We start from the raw sequence: 14,189 nt of genomic DNA on the forward strand, positions 1-14,189 counted from the left end.
GACTCAACTCTCTACACGTGGTCCAGTAAGTAGATCTGAGGGAATGAAGAAGAGACAAACACAATCATAGAAACATAGAGTTGGAAGGGACCACCGGGGTCATCTAGTCCAACCCCCTGCCCAATGCAGGAAACTCAACACTACCTCCCCTCCACACCCCCAGTGACCAGAAGATGGCCAAGATGCCTTTCAAATCTTTTTCCTTGAGTGGGCAAAGCAACCAATGTCAGTTAACCATAATGGTTCAACGCAGCCTACATTTGAAGTGGTGAAATATTTCTGAATAATAGCTGCTGGAGGTAAGCAGGGTGGTAGATGTGAAGGTTGTTGCCTTCATTTGAGAGAAAGGCACCACTGCGGTATAATTTCTATATGACTCAGCCCTGGGATTCATGAAATAGTAATAAAGAGGGCCTGAACATGTTTGGAGTATATTCTTTTCACCCATGAATAACAGTACACTGGTCCCAGACATTTCAAATTAGCCAGGTGCCAGCTCCCATGAGGACTAGAACCAGACTTCTTCAAGTCTGGAACCACAAGTTTGAATCTAGAGGTGCTACCTTTTTAGTGGAACTACTCTTGATTCTGCAGGCTTCCGTAAATTAAGACAACAGAGTTTCCTCCAGCACTACACCAATCCCAGGGGGAAAAAATCATTTACTAGATTTCTGTCTGCCAAATTGTTGCTGAATGCAGAGGAGCCTGTAAAAGAGAAGTTGGCAACACCATCTTATTTAGTTGGCCAATGTAAAAAGACACAGCAAATGCTTGATTTTTGTTGGTTTTCTCTGCTATCTTGTAGGACCCCCTTAAACCTCATTGGCTGCCCTGAACTTTTCCATATGGGCTGGGGAGTAGGGTTGCCAACCTCCAGGTGGTGGCTGGAGATCGCCTGCTATTACAACAGATCTCCAGGCAGCAGAGATGAGTTCACCTGGAGAAAATGGCTACTTTGGCCATTGGACTCTGTGGCATTGAAGTCCCTCCCCTCCCCAAAGCCCGCCCTCCTCAGGCTCCACCCCCAAAATCTCCAGGTATTTCCCAACCCAGAGCTGGCAACACTAGCTAGGAGTCACGTTAGAACAGATCAAGATGCCTGCCACTTGTAAGCATTCTACCAATAGCTACAGCTATGCTAGTTAACTCCAAAAATTGTGGTATGGAATGTAAAAGGATGCTGTTTCTTCTTATGTTGGTGTTTTGTAGGGTTCACAAACTTGCTCTCTTCCCTCATTTTCTTGCAGTTTGTGCAAAGGGCTTTAGTGGCCCAGGCTGCCAAAAGGCCTCGACACACCCACTACGTCCAGCCTGTGACTGCAGTGGAAGATTCCAGACAACAGCCAAGGAAGGCAAGAAGGGGAGAGAGAAAGACAGCAAGCGGATGGAAGGCAGGCTGGTTTGGGGGTGGGGGCACCAGTCTCTTGGGGTGGGCTCTGACACCATTTTGCTGGCTGTGGGCTAACTGGTGAGTAATAGGTTTTCCATCTGGGAGCCAGATTTGGCCTCGACAGAGTTTCATGCTTGGGTGAAGCTAAGACCCAAGGGAGATTGTATTGCGTCCTGGAAGGCAGGCTGGGTTGGGGGTGGGGGCACCAGTGTACACCATAGTAAAGGAGCCTATTTTGGAACCCGTCAGGAACTCAGTAAACTTCCTTTTATGGGGACTGTGTCTGTGTTAACTGTGCCAGATTTTGGGGTGCTTCTGTGACTCTTTCAAGCAGAAACCTTAACTCATAGAATTGTTAACTGTGACTTGGGAAACAGGAGATGCTGAGGCCTTCAGGCTCCAGATAAATGTGTGGTGTTTCTTGATGCAGTTTGTGGCATCCCAGTACAGAGCTGTGTGGATGACTGCCGCCAAATGACAGCCTGGAAAGATTGCTCGCTCTGCTTGCCTGCCTGCACAGGTGAGCAGCTAGCCTCCCCTGAGTGAATTGGATTGAGAGTATGTGGGTGGACTCGTGCTCCCTGCCTTCTCTGTTTGCTCTTTGAGCTGGATTTTCTTGTTCCTTTCACAGCGAGGCTCTTAAAAACCATGTTGCATAATAAACTTTGCAGATCACAATAAAATGTTCTGCTGGGTTGCCACTCCTGTACAATTTGATTAAATAAACTTGGCAAAACCCAAGTTGCCCAGTCAATGCAGAGTTGTTTAAAAGACCGTTGCTTCTTTGCATTTAAAGAGGTAGTTTAAACCTGAGCCACGGAATAGCTCTGATCTGAGATCTTGCAAAGAGACCTTCCAAGAATTTAGGTCCTGAGGGTAGCCAGCTAAACAGGAAATATATCATTGAGTGTTTGTAATTCAACTACTCATTTCAGTATGATCAGAATGGATGCAAATATCCAGTCCAGTGGCTGCCTAGGCTCTTGTGGGGTCAGCCTGGGGAAGGGATTTTATCAGGTGGAGGAGCTGATCAGCCCAATTCCCCAGGTGCTTTCAGAGGGTTGCAACTACATCTACTGTTGCACAGATGAAAACTGAGGAGTATCTTCTTCTATGACAATGGGATTTGGGTGGGGGAACTCTCATGCATATGATGTTTGAGAATTCGGAGCAGAAAACTGTGCAGCAAACCAAACACACATTTCCCCTGCATAAATGACCTATGTGTGCTTATGTAGCTCCGGCCCTTTTCCAGTCAATGTTTTACAGTTGCAGTGCTGAAAGTGAGTCAAGGGGGAGGGGATATATGCAATCCTGATGATTTGGATAGTATAAAGTGCTGAAGCTCTCAAACCAAGAATTCTCATAGCTAGACCCAGATAGCTTGCTGAAGGAGGGAATTGTTGGCCTGCTGCCTACTGCTCTTTAGCATTGCATCACCTCTGCAGATGGCTAGAGGGCGGCATTGCAGTTTCCAGCTCAGCAGGCATAAAGTGACATAAGGTGCCAATAGGGTTCGACCAGATCCTAACACTTCCTTGGGTCTGAGTGAGCAGCTTGTCACTCAAGTACAAGCTAAGGTGCTCTCAGACTTCCCAACACACCTGTTGACCAATGCAACTATATGGGTAGTTCCCTGTTGTGCCCCTGCCACAATACTCTTCTCTGCCCACATGCAGTGTCTTGCCATGTGCTCTTGCAGAGTCTTGATGTGCAGCACATTGTACCCTTGAACCGGCTCTTGTCCTCTCACCTCACAGAGCAGACCATGGTGTACATCCAGCTATCCATGGAGTTTGCAGAGCAAGATGCCCCTTCTGTTGTAGTCTGCTGTGCCTCCCCCATTTATTTCTGGGGGATCTGTAGACCCTCAAGAACAGCATGGGGGTACTCCTCTAGTAGGAGGGGGGATCAGTGGAAACCGGCTCCCTTCCACAAATGGAAATGCCATGAAACATACCTGCAGGTTCAAGCTGATCATCTAAATTTTGAAATTGATAGTTATGCAGCCTGCAAATCATCTCATTGTTTTTCTCTTCCTTGCCACTCAGAGGCCAGCCTGAGCAATCTGGACCCCGAGGAACTTGCTCTCATAACAATGATTCAGTTCAGAGTGTCGCACTCGCTCAACCTCACCGCAGAAGATGAGAGGGACAGAGGAAACTCATCCAAAATCATATATGACCCCAGATACCCATGATAGTTCCCCTCCTGTGAAAGGAACTGAGTGAAATAAAGGATGATAAAACATTCTGGTGTTCCTGTGTATCTTACCTAGGATCACATTTCATGTGTGTTTCTGCTTTGAGTATTCTCCAGTAGGCAAACAGAAAACCAGGGAAGAGACAGACATGACATATGCAAAGCAGTGAGGCTGCTCTGGGCACCCCCTCACTGCATTCACTCCAGATGTGCTTTTTCATGTCCACAGTTGAGCTCTAGGGGGGAAATAATGCTTCAGAAGCTTTGAAGCAGAAGCAACAGTGCAAGGCACTGACTTGCTGGCCACCAACAAACCTCCCCAATTTCTTGAGCAATGAAAAAAAATAAGAAGCCGGGGCTGCTCCTTGTTTAAGGGGGACCCTCTGCAAACTCTCCACTGATTGTCTATCTTCTCTGTACCCTAATGTTGCCAGTGGACCTCTTTGAAATGGTGATTGAGGGTGTGGGCCAAGACACAATCAAATCTACAAGATGCAAGTCAGTGCCAAAATGGTCACATTATCCACACCACACTTACATTGTTCAGCTGGCCACTGGCAGGCCTAGGCAGAACTGGAAATGACCCTGGGATGCCAGTTGCTGACCCTTAATGTAGGCATAAGGACTGTCCAACTGAAAGCCAGCTTGGTATAGTGGTTAAGAGTGGCAGTTAGGAGTGGTGGACTCTTAATCTGGAGAACCGGGTTGGTTTCCCCACTCTTATACATGAAGCCAGCTGGGTGACCTTGGGCTAGTCACAGCTCTCTTAGAGCTCTCAGCCCCACCTATCTCACAGGGTGTCTGTTGTGGGGAGGGAGAGGGAAGGTGATTGTAAGCTGGTTTGATTCTTCCTTAAGTGGTAAAGTCGGCATATTAAAAACCAACTCTTCATCTTCTTCTTCGTCTTCTTCATCTTCTTCTGTTCAATCAGTATTCATCTCATTCACCAGTCTGCTGCCAAAAGCAGCAAACCAGAGGCCTCTGGTGAAGCTCTTGAGCAGTTTGTGGATGACAACTCTCTGCCATCATTTGGCCTTGGCAGCTTGTCCTCAGAGGTTGACTTCCTCTGAACAATGAGGTTCCACTTGACTTATTGCGGCTAATGGCCATTGCTAGGCTTTTCCTCCTCCATGAATTAATCTAATCCTTTTTTGTTTGTTTAAAAAGCCACCTAGTGGCCCTCATCTGCTCTTGAGGTAGCAAATTCTACAAGTAAGTTATACAATGTGTGAAGCCATTTTCTTTTGTTTGTCTTGCTGTGGATAAAGTCTCTTCCTGATCTATCCTACATGCTTGTTATGAGCTTAAACGTCACTCCTGAGCTCCTTGAAGGAAGGAGGGGTGGGAGAAAAAAATATTTTGCATGACCTTTAGTTAATAACAAATAAAACTGATTGGCAGGGGGAGAAAGTAACGGGCAAACAAGTAAGCTGGTTAATTTCCCTGGCATGTGGCCAGCTGAGAGGAATGAGGTGGCTGACACCAGGTGAACCCAGTTGCGTGTACCAAGGGCAGCTTGGCACAGGTCTGTCGCAGGAGAGTGGCTGAGCCCACAAGGAAGTTGTGGCTTTGCCCCTTGGCAGGCGAGGCTGTTCTGTTCTGTTAAAATATTTGCTAAGGAAGAGCAGCAGCTCCACCCAGAATTAACTGCAAACTGAAGAAGAGCAACAGAGCAGCTGGGCTAATAGTTGCGCAGGGCAGAAGCTGGCATTCAGCACTTCACTTGCGGGAGCAAGAGTTGCTGAGAAGAGGTGTCCAGCCTGGGTCTGATCAGAGAAAGACCCATGTTGGACATCCCCTAGCTAGAAAAGGTCAGGCTTTAAGGAGAATCTGGTTCTACGTGTGTGTTGGCTCATGGCTCAGGACAGGTATGAGAATTCTTCTCCAAAGGCCGTATTAATCCCCTTTATGGCTTGGCGTAGTAGGACCCAAACCCTCCTTTTGCCTGCCGAAGGCTCTGGCGTTCCCAGCTGCTCAATACTGCAGGCTGGTTACATCTTCATGGTTGTCCTTCTTGTGCCACTGTCCTCTGCCTCTGGCTGCCCAGTTGTTTGCAGCTGCTCCTCAGGGGAGGTAGACTGCAAGGACCGCCAACTGCTTCTGGTGCCTGACGACCTGCCAGCCAACTCCACCACCGTCCTGCTGGACTACAACAGCATTGCAGTTCTCCATAACCACGTCTTCATGCGCCAGCCTCTGCTGCGACGCCTGAGCCTTCACAGCAACATCATCATGAGTATCCACAGCCAGGCTCTGGTGGGCCTTGGTAAGCTTCAGGAGTTGGACCTGAGTGGGAACTCCCTGAGCATCCTGCTGCCAGAGACATTCTTCCCTGTGCCACATTTGACGGTGCTCAATCTGGGGAACAACAAACTTGTAAGTCTGGACCCTGAGCTTCTGGGGGCCCTCCCCTACCTCCAGACACTGTCCTTGCATGGCAACGCTTTGACCTCGCTCTCTTCGGCCTTCTTTGAGAACCTGCCTGCCTTGCACACTCTCAGGCTTGATGACAATTCCTGGGTGTGCACCTGTGGCATCCAGCCCCTCTCCCAGTGGCTCACTGATAATGCGGATAAAGTCCCAGGTGAGAGGGACACGGGGAAGGTGTTAGAAAGTCCACTTTCAGCTGTTGGCTTCATTTAAGTCCAAAATCCATCCCCAATTAATTCTTATCCTCCTGTCAAAGTTCTAGCAAAAGTAGCCTGTTCTTTTGAGACCAAAATACACAGGACTCTTCTCAGAGCCCAAGTAACTCTGGAAAAGCAAATATCTCCTATCACAAAATTGTTTGCGATAGTTCATATTTTTATATATTCTTTCATTCTATGTTTATGGCATTCCACGCTATATTTCAGTGGTTAAAGGTGGGATGATTGAGGGGTTGTAGCCACGGCATGCACATTCACCCCAATCTCTATTCGGTTCAAAAGAGATTCCAAAACCTGAAAATCCACTGTAGCCAGAGACACTAGCAGAACAAAAGAAAGGGCGTATATTATATCATCTTCAGCTCTTATTTTCAGTGAAAGCCAGTTTCCATCTTAAACATGAAGAATGTATCCTTGGTTCTGGCCTAAAGGGGGTCAATGGAAACTTTAGAGAGAGGCATTTTAGTAGAGTAAAATCTCCAAACCAGATATAATCAAGACAGCTGGAGAATAAGGAAGGCAGGCTCTGGGAGTAAGCCGTGTTCAAGAACCTAGAAAAAGATGAAGATTATTTGCTGTGGGAAAGATCAGTGCTATACCTGTCTTATCCAAATAAGTGTGTTGTGGGAGTAAGGCTGTAATCCTAAGAACACTTTCCTGGGAGTAAGTAAAACTGGATTTACTTCTGAGTAGCAAATGACTTCAGATGCTGTCAAAGGAAAAGGGGATCGTGAGAACAGGAGTTAAACGGAAGCCTCAAAACTGACATGCACATACGAAGCTTCTTCATACTGAGTTGGAACGTTGGCCAATCTAGCTCATATTGCCTGTTCTGGCTAGCATCCACTCTCCAGGGTCTCGAAATGGAGATACCAGCCGTTGAAGCTGGGACTGAACGCAGGCAGAGCCATGGTCTGTCCCTGTTTATCATATTCAAATCCCCCTTTTCTCCATGAAGATCACCATGGCATATGTGGAGATCATCCCCCCGACCAGTTGACAGACGGTTTCTCAGTGAACATCACGGCTGAGCAGTTCTCTCCTCTCTGGACACAATAAAGGAATTGAGTGTACGACAGAATAAGTGAGGCAAAGTTCCTTTTGGCCCAGCTAATCTGCTGAATGGGAACCAAGAAAAGTACATTCAGGAAGATAGGCCCCTGCCCCACAGAGGTAACAACTGAAATTTGTCACCAGAGGAGCCAACAAAGGAAGGGAAGGAGATGATTTTATTGTATTTATTGCATTTTATTGTATCAAATACTATGTTGTTAGCTGCTCTGAGCCTGGCCTTGGCCGATGATTGAGGGCGGAATAAAAATTGAAATAAATAATAATAATAATAATAATAATAATAATAATAATAATAATAAACTTGTTTAGGATTGCTCCCTATAGCAGTCTTTAAATGCCTGTGCACATAGGTCCTGGAAACTTAATGGGCCCTGATTTCCCTGACCCATGTGCATATTTTCTCGCAGCAGACAAAACTAGTGATTCTGAAAATGCTCAGAGGGGGGTACTGCTTGCCAGCAATGGCCAAAGAAATGGAGGCAGGGTCAGGTGAGTCACATTGGGTGGCAAATTTTGAGGTATTAGTAAAAGGCAGATAATTTTTTTTGTTTAACTGCGATGTGGAGGCTTCCTTCTTCAAAGTGTCCTGGGACCCCTCTGCACTGGAGGAGAAGGAGAGGCTGAAGATGTGGGGGAGAGAGAGCAACTTGTGCTTTTGCACCAAGTCCTAGAAGTTTTGGTAGAAGTCATGGCATTTAAACAAAAAGACACTTTCAAATGGGTTTATGTTTGTAGTGTCGAAATCCCATAGTGTAACCAAAGCTACCTTGCCCTAAGTGTGTTTCCACCTCCTTTCTTTCTTTAGATTTGAAATCCATCTCTTGCAAACTCCCAGCTCGCCTTGCCCGATATCCCATAATTGACATTGGAAACAAATCTTTTGCTCACTGCCACGAGCCCTGGTTGCTCCCTCAGGATTATGCCTTTTTCCTGCTCATCGGCCCATCCTGCTTCCTAGGCAGCATCTGCATCTGTTTCCTCGTTGGCTTAATAGCAGCGGCCTGCACAAAGATGTGGATGGGGTCGCACAAGTACCAGGGGCCCCCAACGACACGTGCCGAACGCCAGCGCATTAGTAGACCTGCCTACAGATAACTCACATTGTGCTCAGGTGGTACTTCTAATGTGCAACGTGTGCTCTTCTCTTCAGCCTTGACATCCTTAGCTTCATGTTGACCTTGTGGAGTGGGAGACTGTTGTCCCTATTTTATTTATGGCTGGGGATGTGCTACAATATCAGACAGTTGTAAAGCTGAGGTCAGTTTAAAGCCAGGAGTGTCAGGTGGACGAGGCTGCATAAACTCCTCTCCACCCACTGCTGTGTGCACATCTTAACCACATTTCTCTCTGACACCAGAGGCATGCCTGGCCAAGAGAAATGCTGTTGCAGGGAAGGTGCTTTTAGGGTCAAAAGAAGCAGAATCCCAAACCCTGACCCCCTGCTTTAAATTGCCCCTACTGCTATGTGGCACAACCTGTTTTCTGAGATGTGGGATTATACAGCCTTGCCTTCAGTTAGTGACTTTTTAAGCAGAGGAAATGATTTAGCCAATATTGCAAGTCTATGGTGACGGTAGGATTTGAACACAGCCCTTGTAGGGAAAAAAAGCCATGACTTGATTCTGTGGACTACTGCTCTTGTCGTTTCGATCCACCGCTAGGCTCCTCTGTTGTCTGGCAAGGCCAGGTAAGGTGAGAGTCGAGCCAGCACTTTTAGGGGTCTTTTTATATGGAGTTTCCCCAGCAGTTTAGACATTTGTTGCCTTTCTGTGCTTTCTTCGTCTCTCCACTGAGCTTTCTCAAATCAGATCAAAGGTGGCTTGAAAAAGCACAGAGAAACAAGGAAACCACGGAAAGACAGCACATGGAAAACGATGGTGTTTACCACACAGGGACAGGCTTGCATAGTTTCCCCACAGCTGCTGCGGCTGCCGGTGCAGCACAGTGGCAATTGGTCTTTCACGTGGCAGGATTCCCTATAGTTTCCCTGTCTGAGTTCCTTGAGCCTCCAGGGCTTTTTCTGTTGTTCTTGTTTAATTAGCAATTGAATATTATTGTTGTTATAACTATGTATCAGGTTCTCACAATCCCCAGCTTCCATTAAATAAAAAGGAAGTCTTTAGTCCCTTTTGGTGTGGTGATATGCCTTTCACTTTATATCTCTGCTATGAAAGGGGCCAGAAGCTTACTTTTAAAAGCTGGGAGTGTAGAGAATCTGATATGCATATTGTTATAACAACATTAAATTGCAGATTTAAAACAATTCTCGGTCATGACACGAAAGCTGTCCCCTTCTGTTGCCATCTTCTGCCAGCAGATGAAGACTTTTTTGTTTCATTTGTTATTCCCTCAGTGATCCCTCTTTCTTCAGCAATGTTTTTATGTTTTGTATGTATTGCAACTCTGTTTTGTATCTATTTTATCTCTGTTAATTGTTTAAATGATTTGCATTTGGGATAGGGTTGCCAGGTCCCTTGTCTGCTCCGGCGGGAGGCTGTTGTTTTTAAGTGCACACGTGCTCGCTGACGCACACGTCAGGGCCTTTACCTCTTAGTTTGAGTGGTAAAACGGCCCTTTACCACTCAAACTAAGAGGTATAAGGCCCCTCTCGAGGCAGTTCTAAACAAGAAGGGATGCACGCGGTGTGCATGTGCGTGTGCACGCTTGCCCCCCAACCCTTAGGTGGTTGGTGGGCAGAGGGGTAAATTGCCGGGGGTTTGCCCACCACCAGCAGGCACCTGGCAACCCTAATTTGGGAGGGGGGTTGATTTTTAATGCTTTTAAAATATAATTTTATCATATATGTTTTAAATTGTTAACTGCCTTGGTGGCCCTTGTAAGGATGATAAGGCAGGATACATGTTCTGTAAATAAATAAAATTTTAAAGGGCCACTGGTGGGGGGGCGGGAGGAAATGACTGCCATGACCACAGGGATAGGGAAAATGGCTGCCATTTGGGTGTGAGTAGGAAAATCCAAACTTTTCCACCCACACAGCAGCCATCACGCCTTTGCTGCTGTCTTTTCCAAAGCCTCTCGGAAAGTTCAGAGAAAAGTCAGGGAAACGAAGGCCATTTATGCAGGGCTGTTTCCCCCGTGGTCACACTACCGACTGCTTTGGGGCTTCCTTTTGATTACGCATGCCTTTTCCAACCATCAGAGGTCGCCTTGCTATCCCTGCACGTTTTGCCCATGTTTTCCTGGATGATGCTTTAGCCAGAAGCTGGAAAATGTGGCCGAAACGCACGGGGAGAGTGAGGCGACCTCTGACGGCCGGAAAAGGCATGCATAATCAAAAGGAAGCTCTGAAGCAGTTGGTGGGGGTGGCCTTGGGGAAGCGTCCCTGCATAAAAGCCCAAGAGATGCAGGTATGCGTTATCGTATTGTGGGGAGGCAAGAAACAGTCTTGAACCAAGAGCAAAAAAACCCAACAACAACCCTGTGTAGAAATGGTTGCTGTCAAGAGGAAGCTTGGAGGGGGGAAATGCCACACTTCTGTTTCCAAACTGTAAAAACCTCTATGTGAAAAGCTCCTTATGTAGTTAGACCCTTAGAATGGGATTGGGTTCAATTGGGTTTTAAAGAGAAAAGTCTGCAAATGCCTTCTGTGATTGCTTTGTCTACCTTGAAGCTGGAACACTAGTTCCCCCTGCCGATTGTGTTTGAACATTGCTCCCGGCTGATGCTTCTTACGCAATGGCGTTGGGGACAAACATAACCCCTGTTTACTCTTTCCTCTTCCACTTCATCCCAGACATACCAAATTTCCAGAATTCAGCTGGCTTGACCAGTTTCTTCCTGGCTGTTTGTCACCAGGGGAAAAAAAGATGCAAGGCAAGAAAAATATCTGTGGTTTTGTTATTTCTTTACTTCTTTTCTGGGTTTTGTTTTTGTTGCTGAAATCGCAAAAAGCCAGTACCTGTCAACGGGGGCATTGCCTGAAGACTGGACACTGATTCCTTGTACCACCAAGCTTCCGGGAGTTGAGAGGAGTTCTGAGCTGCCAATTTGTGCAGTATAGGTCGGACGTCTGCTGTGCTCCTTTACTTTGGACAACCCTATCTACACAGAAGCTCACCTTTCTGCCCTTTCAGACTGTTCCCCTGTGATGGCTCATCCTTGTAGCTTTTCCATGCCCATTAGCAGCAAGAATGACATAGGCATCTTGCCTGGGCATCCTCTGCAGCCTCTCTAGCCTTTTCTGCTCTCAGGTACAAAAACAGCTAAAAGGCACTGTGCTTTTAGGGTTTTTAAAAAAAGACTTTGGTTCCTTTGAGAAAGGAAAGGTACTTTGTGCATGCTCAGTTAAATGTTGCCCTTAGGTCCTCTTAAAAAAGACTTAAGAACATAAGAAAGGACGCAGGATCAGACCAAGGTCCATCAAGTTCAGCAGTCTGTTCACACAGTGGCCAACCAGGTGCCTCTAGGAAGTCCACAAACAAGAGGACTGCAGCAGCATTCTCCTGCCTGTGTTCCACAGCACCTAATATAATAGGCATGCTCCTCTGATCCTGGAGAGAATAGGTATGCATCATGACTAGTAGCCATTTTTACTAGTAGCCATGAATACCCCTCTCCTCCATGAACATGTCCACTCCCCTCTTAAAGCCTTCCAATTTGGCAGCCATCACCACATCCTGGGGCAGGGAGCTCCACAATTCAACTATGCATTGTGTGAAGAAAGACTTCCTTTTATCTGTTTTGAATCTCTCACCCTCCAGCTTCAGCAGATGACCTCACGTTCCAGTATTATGAGAGAGGGAGAAAAGCTTCTCCTTGTCTACTGTCTCCATAGCATGCATAATTTTGTCCTCCTTGGAGGAGCACTTAGTATATGCTCAGGTGTTCAGTTCAGGGTATCAGGTGCCTTGATCACAGATGTCAGCTCCTGTAATGCCTTCCCCCAGTATAGCCTGAACCTCATAGCCAGCTGGATCCACACCCTTGCAACCCTGCGTAGAGATGAGTCAGAATGGAAGCGGATGGTGGAGAAGAGGGACTGGCAGGCCATGGTGCATGAAAACACCCTTTGTTTAGGGCATGACATCAACAACAGCTGATTCTGCCTACCACAAAAATTTCTCCCCTCAAGAAGGCACTTGGAAATGCTGCCCCATTATGTCAGCATAAGCAAACATCCCTTGTAAATAGTTGTGTTTGCCCATGCATGCCATACCCATGTATGAAGCGCAAGCAGTCCGTGCGAACAGTGCAATCTTGAGCAGAGTCACACCCTTCTAAATCCACTGAAGTCAATTGACTTGCACAGTAAGTTCAGATGTTGTCGTCTGTGTGTCGAGAGATGAGTCATGTAGAGAACTGCAGGCCAAACAGCTATGGGTGTTCACTGGCAATGGTGAGAGATGGAACAGAGCAAGAATTGCTTTCCAAACAGAAAAGAGAGGAAATGCATTTGATGTTTATCTATTGCCTCCTTTAGCGGTAAGATATTACTCTGATGATGAACCTTGGACAATTCTGCATCAAGATTGCTTAAATTTGGCATCCTCGCTACATTCTTCACGTAAAGCACATGAGCACAATTTTTCTAATTTTGCATGATATGTTTTGCTGCTCATAATTGTTGGGAGGGTCAAAGAGCGTTACAGCGCACTGAGCCCCACTCCTAACCCTTGTAAATGGAAGAGACTGTGGTCAAGTGGTAGAGTATCTGCTTTGCATGCACATGGTCCTAGGTTCAATCCCTAGCCTCTCCCTCCAGTTAAAGGGCCTCAGCTATCAGGTATGGGGAGAAATCTCTGCCCAACTATCCGGAGAGCTATTGTCAGCCAGAGAGATAGAGAGGCCAATGAACCAACTCAGCAAAAGGCAGCTTCATATCAAGAAGAGCATACGGCTCAGGGATAAAACACATGCAGAGAATCCCAGCTTCAGCCTCCAGCATAACCAGTTGAATCTTAGGAAACCGTTGATATTCTGTCATTTGCCTTGAGTCTCATCGAGAGAGGCAGGCTATGGGCAGCCCATTCCTGAAGGGGAGTGTGTGTGGATACGCAGTGGCCGGGAGCAGCGCAGCCGCACCGTCTCCTCTGAGGCTTCCAAGCTACTATGTGGGGGGGGGGGGAGCCCTTTATAAAAGTATAAAATTAAAAAGGGGGGAAATGCCCCATAGCAGACAGTGAGGCTGTGCCACCCAAAAAGGAAATGCTCCAGGGGGTGTTCCTGGGGTGAAAGGGCTGTGGAAGCTTCCTAAAGGCAGCTCCACCCCCAGGAACGCCCCCCCCCAGCTGCCGTGGGCTTTCCCTTCTGGGAAGGCCTTGCCAGCGCGGCTGCGCTGGCGGTGCTCAGATGCCGGTGTGTTTGCCCCTGTGCTGGCATAGGCGCCACCTTATTCCGTGATAAGGTGGCACCTATGCTGGCGTGGGGTCACACTGGTTCCTAAGGAGCCTTCAGGAATGGGCTCTAAGTGAAGTAAAATAATCAAAAGACATTTCACTGCCTGAGACACTGGAGAGTCTCCTGCCAGACCAGACAATACTGAGCTAGGTGAGACATGTTCACAGCAGTCTTGTTCAGACATCTTTATTTATTTATCTTCCTAGTTTTAGTCTCTCTAATTTTAGGTTATTATCATGCACTCTAATTTTATTCATATTTAGTATTCGTTCGGATATTAATTAGCTATGCACTTTGATAATCTTGCCATTTTTAACCATTTCAACTATTTTAACTACTTAATCATTTTAATAGCAAATCTGTTTTTATCCTGTGTATTTTAACCATGTAAATTTCTTTTGTTTGATGGTCTATGACTGCAAATAAACGATTGATTGATTGACGTCTTTCTGGTTTCTGAGGTTTCAGGTGGCCACAAGCCACCTTGCGTCTTGAACAAATGTACTTGATACACAAAC

The 14,189-nt window shown here is 46.6% G+C and overlaps 1 protein-coding gene across 1 annotated transcript; it reads left to right on the forward strand.

Moving 5' to 3' along the window:
- The first annotated feature begins 5,446 nt into the window (after nt 1-5,446).
- LRRC26 (leucine rich repeat containing 26) lies at nt 5,447-8,409 on the forward strand. Its single transcript, XM_056860125.1, has 2 exons — nt 5,447-6,176; nt 8,120-8,409. Exons 1-2 carry the CDS (start codon nt 5,447-5,449, stop codon nt 8,407-8,409), a joined length of 1,020 nt encoding a protein of 339 aa, XP_056716103.1.
- The last annotated feature ends 5,780 nt before the right edge of the window (nt 8,410-14,189 follow it).

The sequence above is a fragment of the Euleptes europaea genome, chromosome 14 (genome assembly GCF_029931775.1).
Source record: "Euleptes europaea isolate rEulEur1 chromosome 14, rEulEur1.hap1, whole genome shotgun sequence".
Taxonomy (NCBI): domain Eukaryota; kingdom Metazoa; phylum Chordata; class Lepidosauria; order Squamata; family Sphaerodactylidae; genus Euleptes; species Euleptes europaea.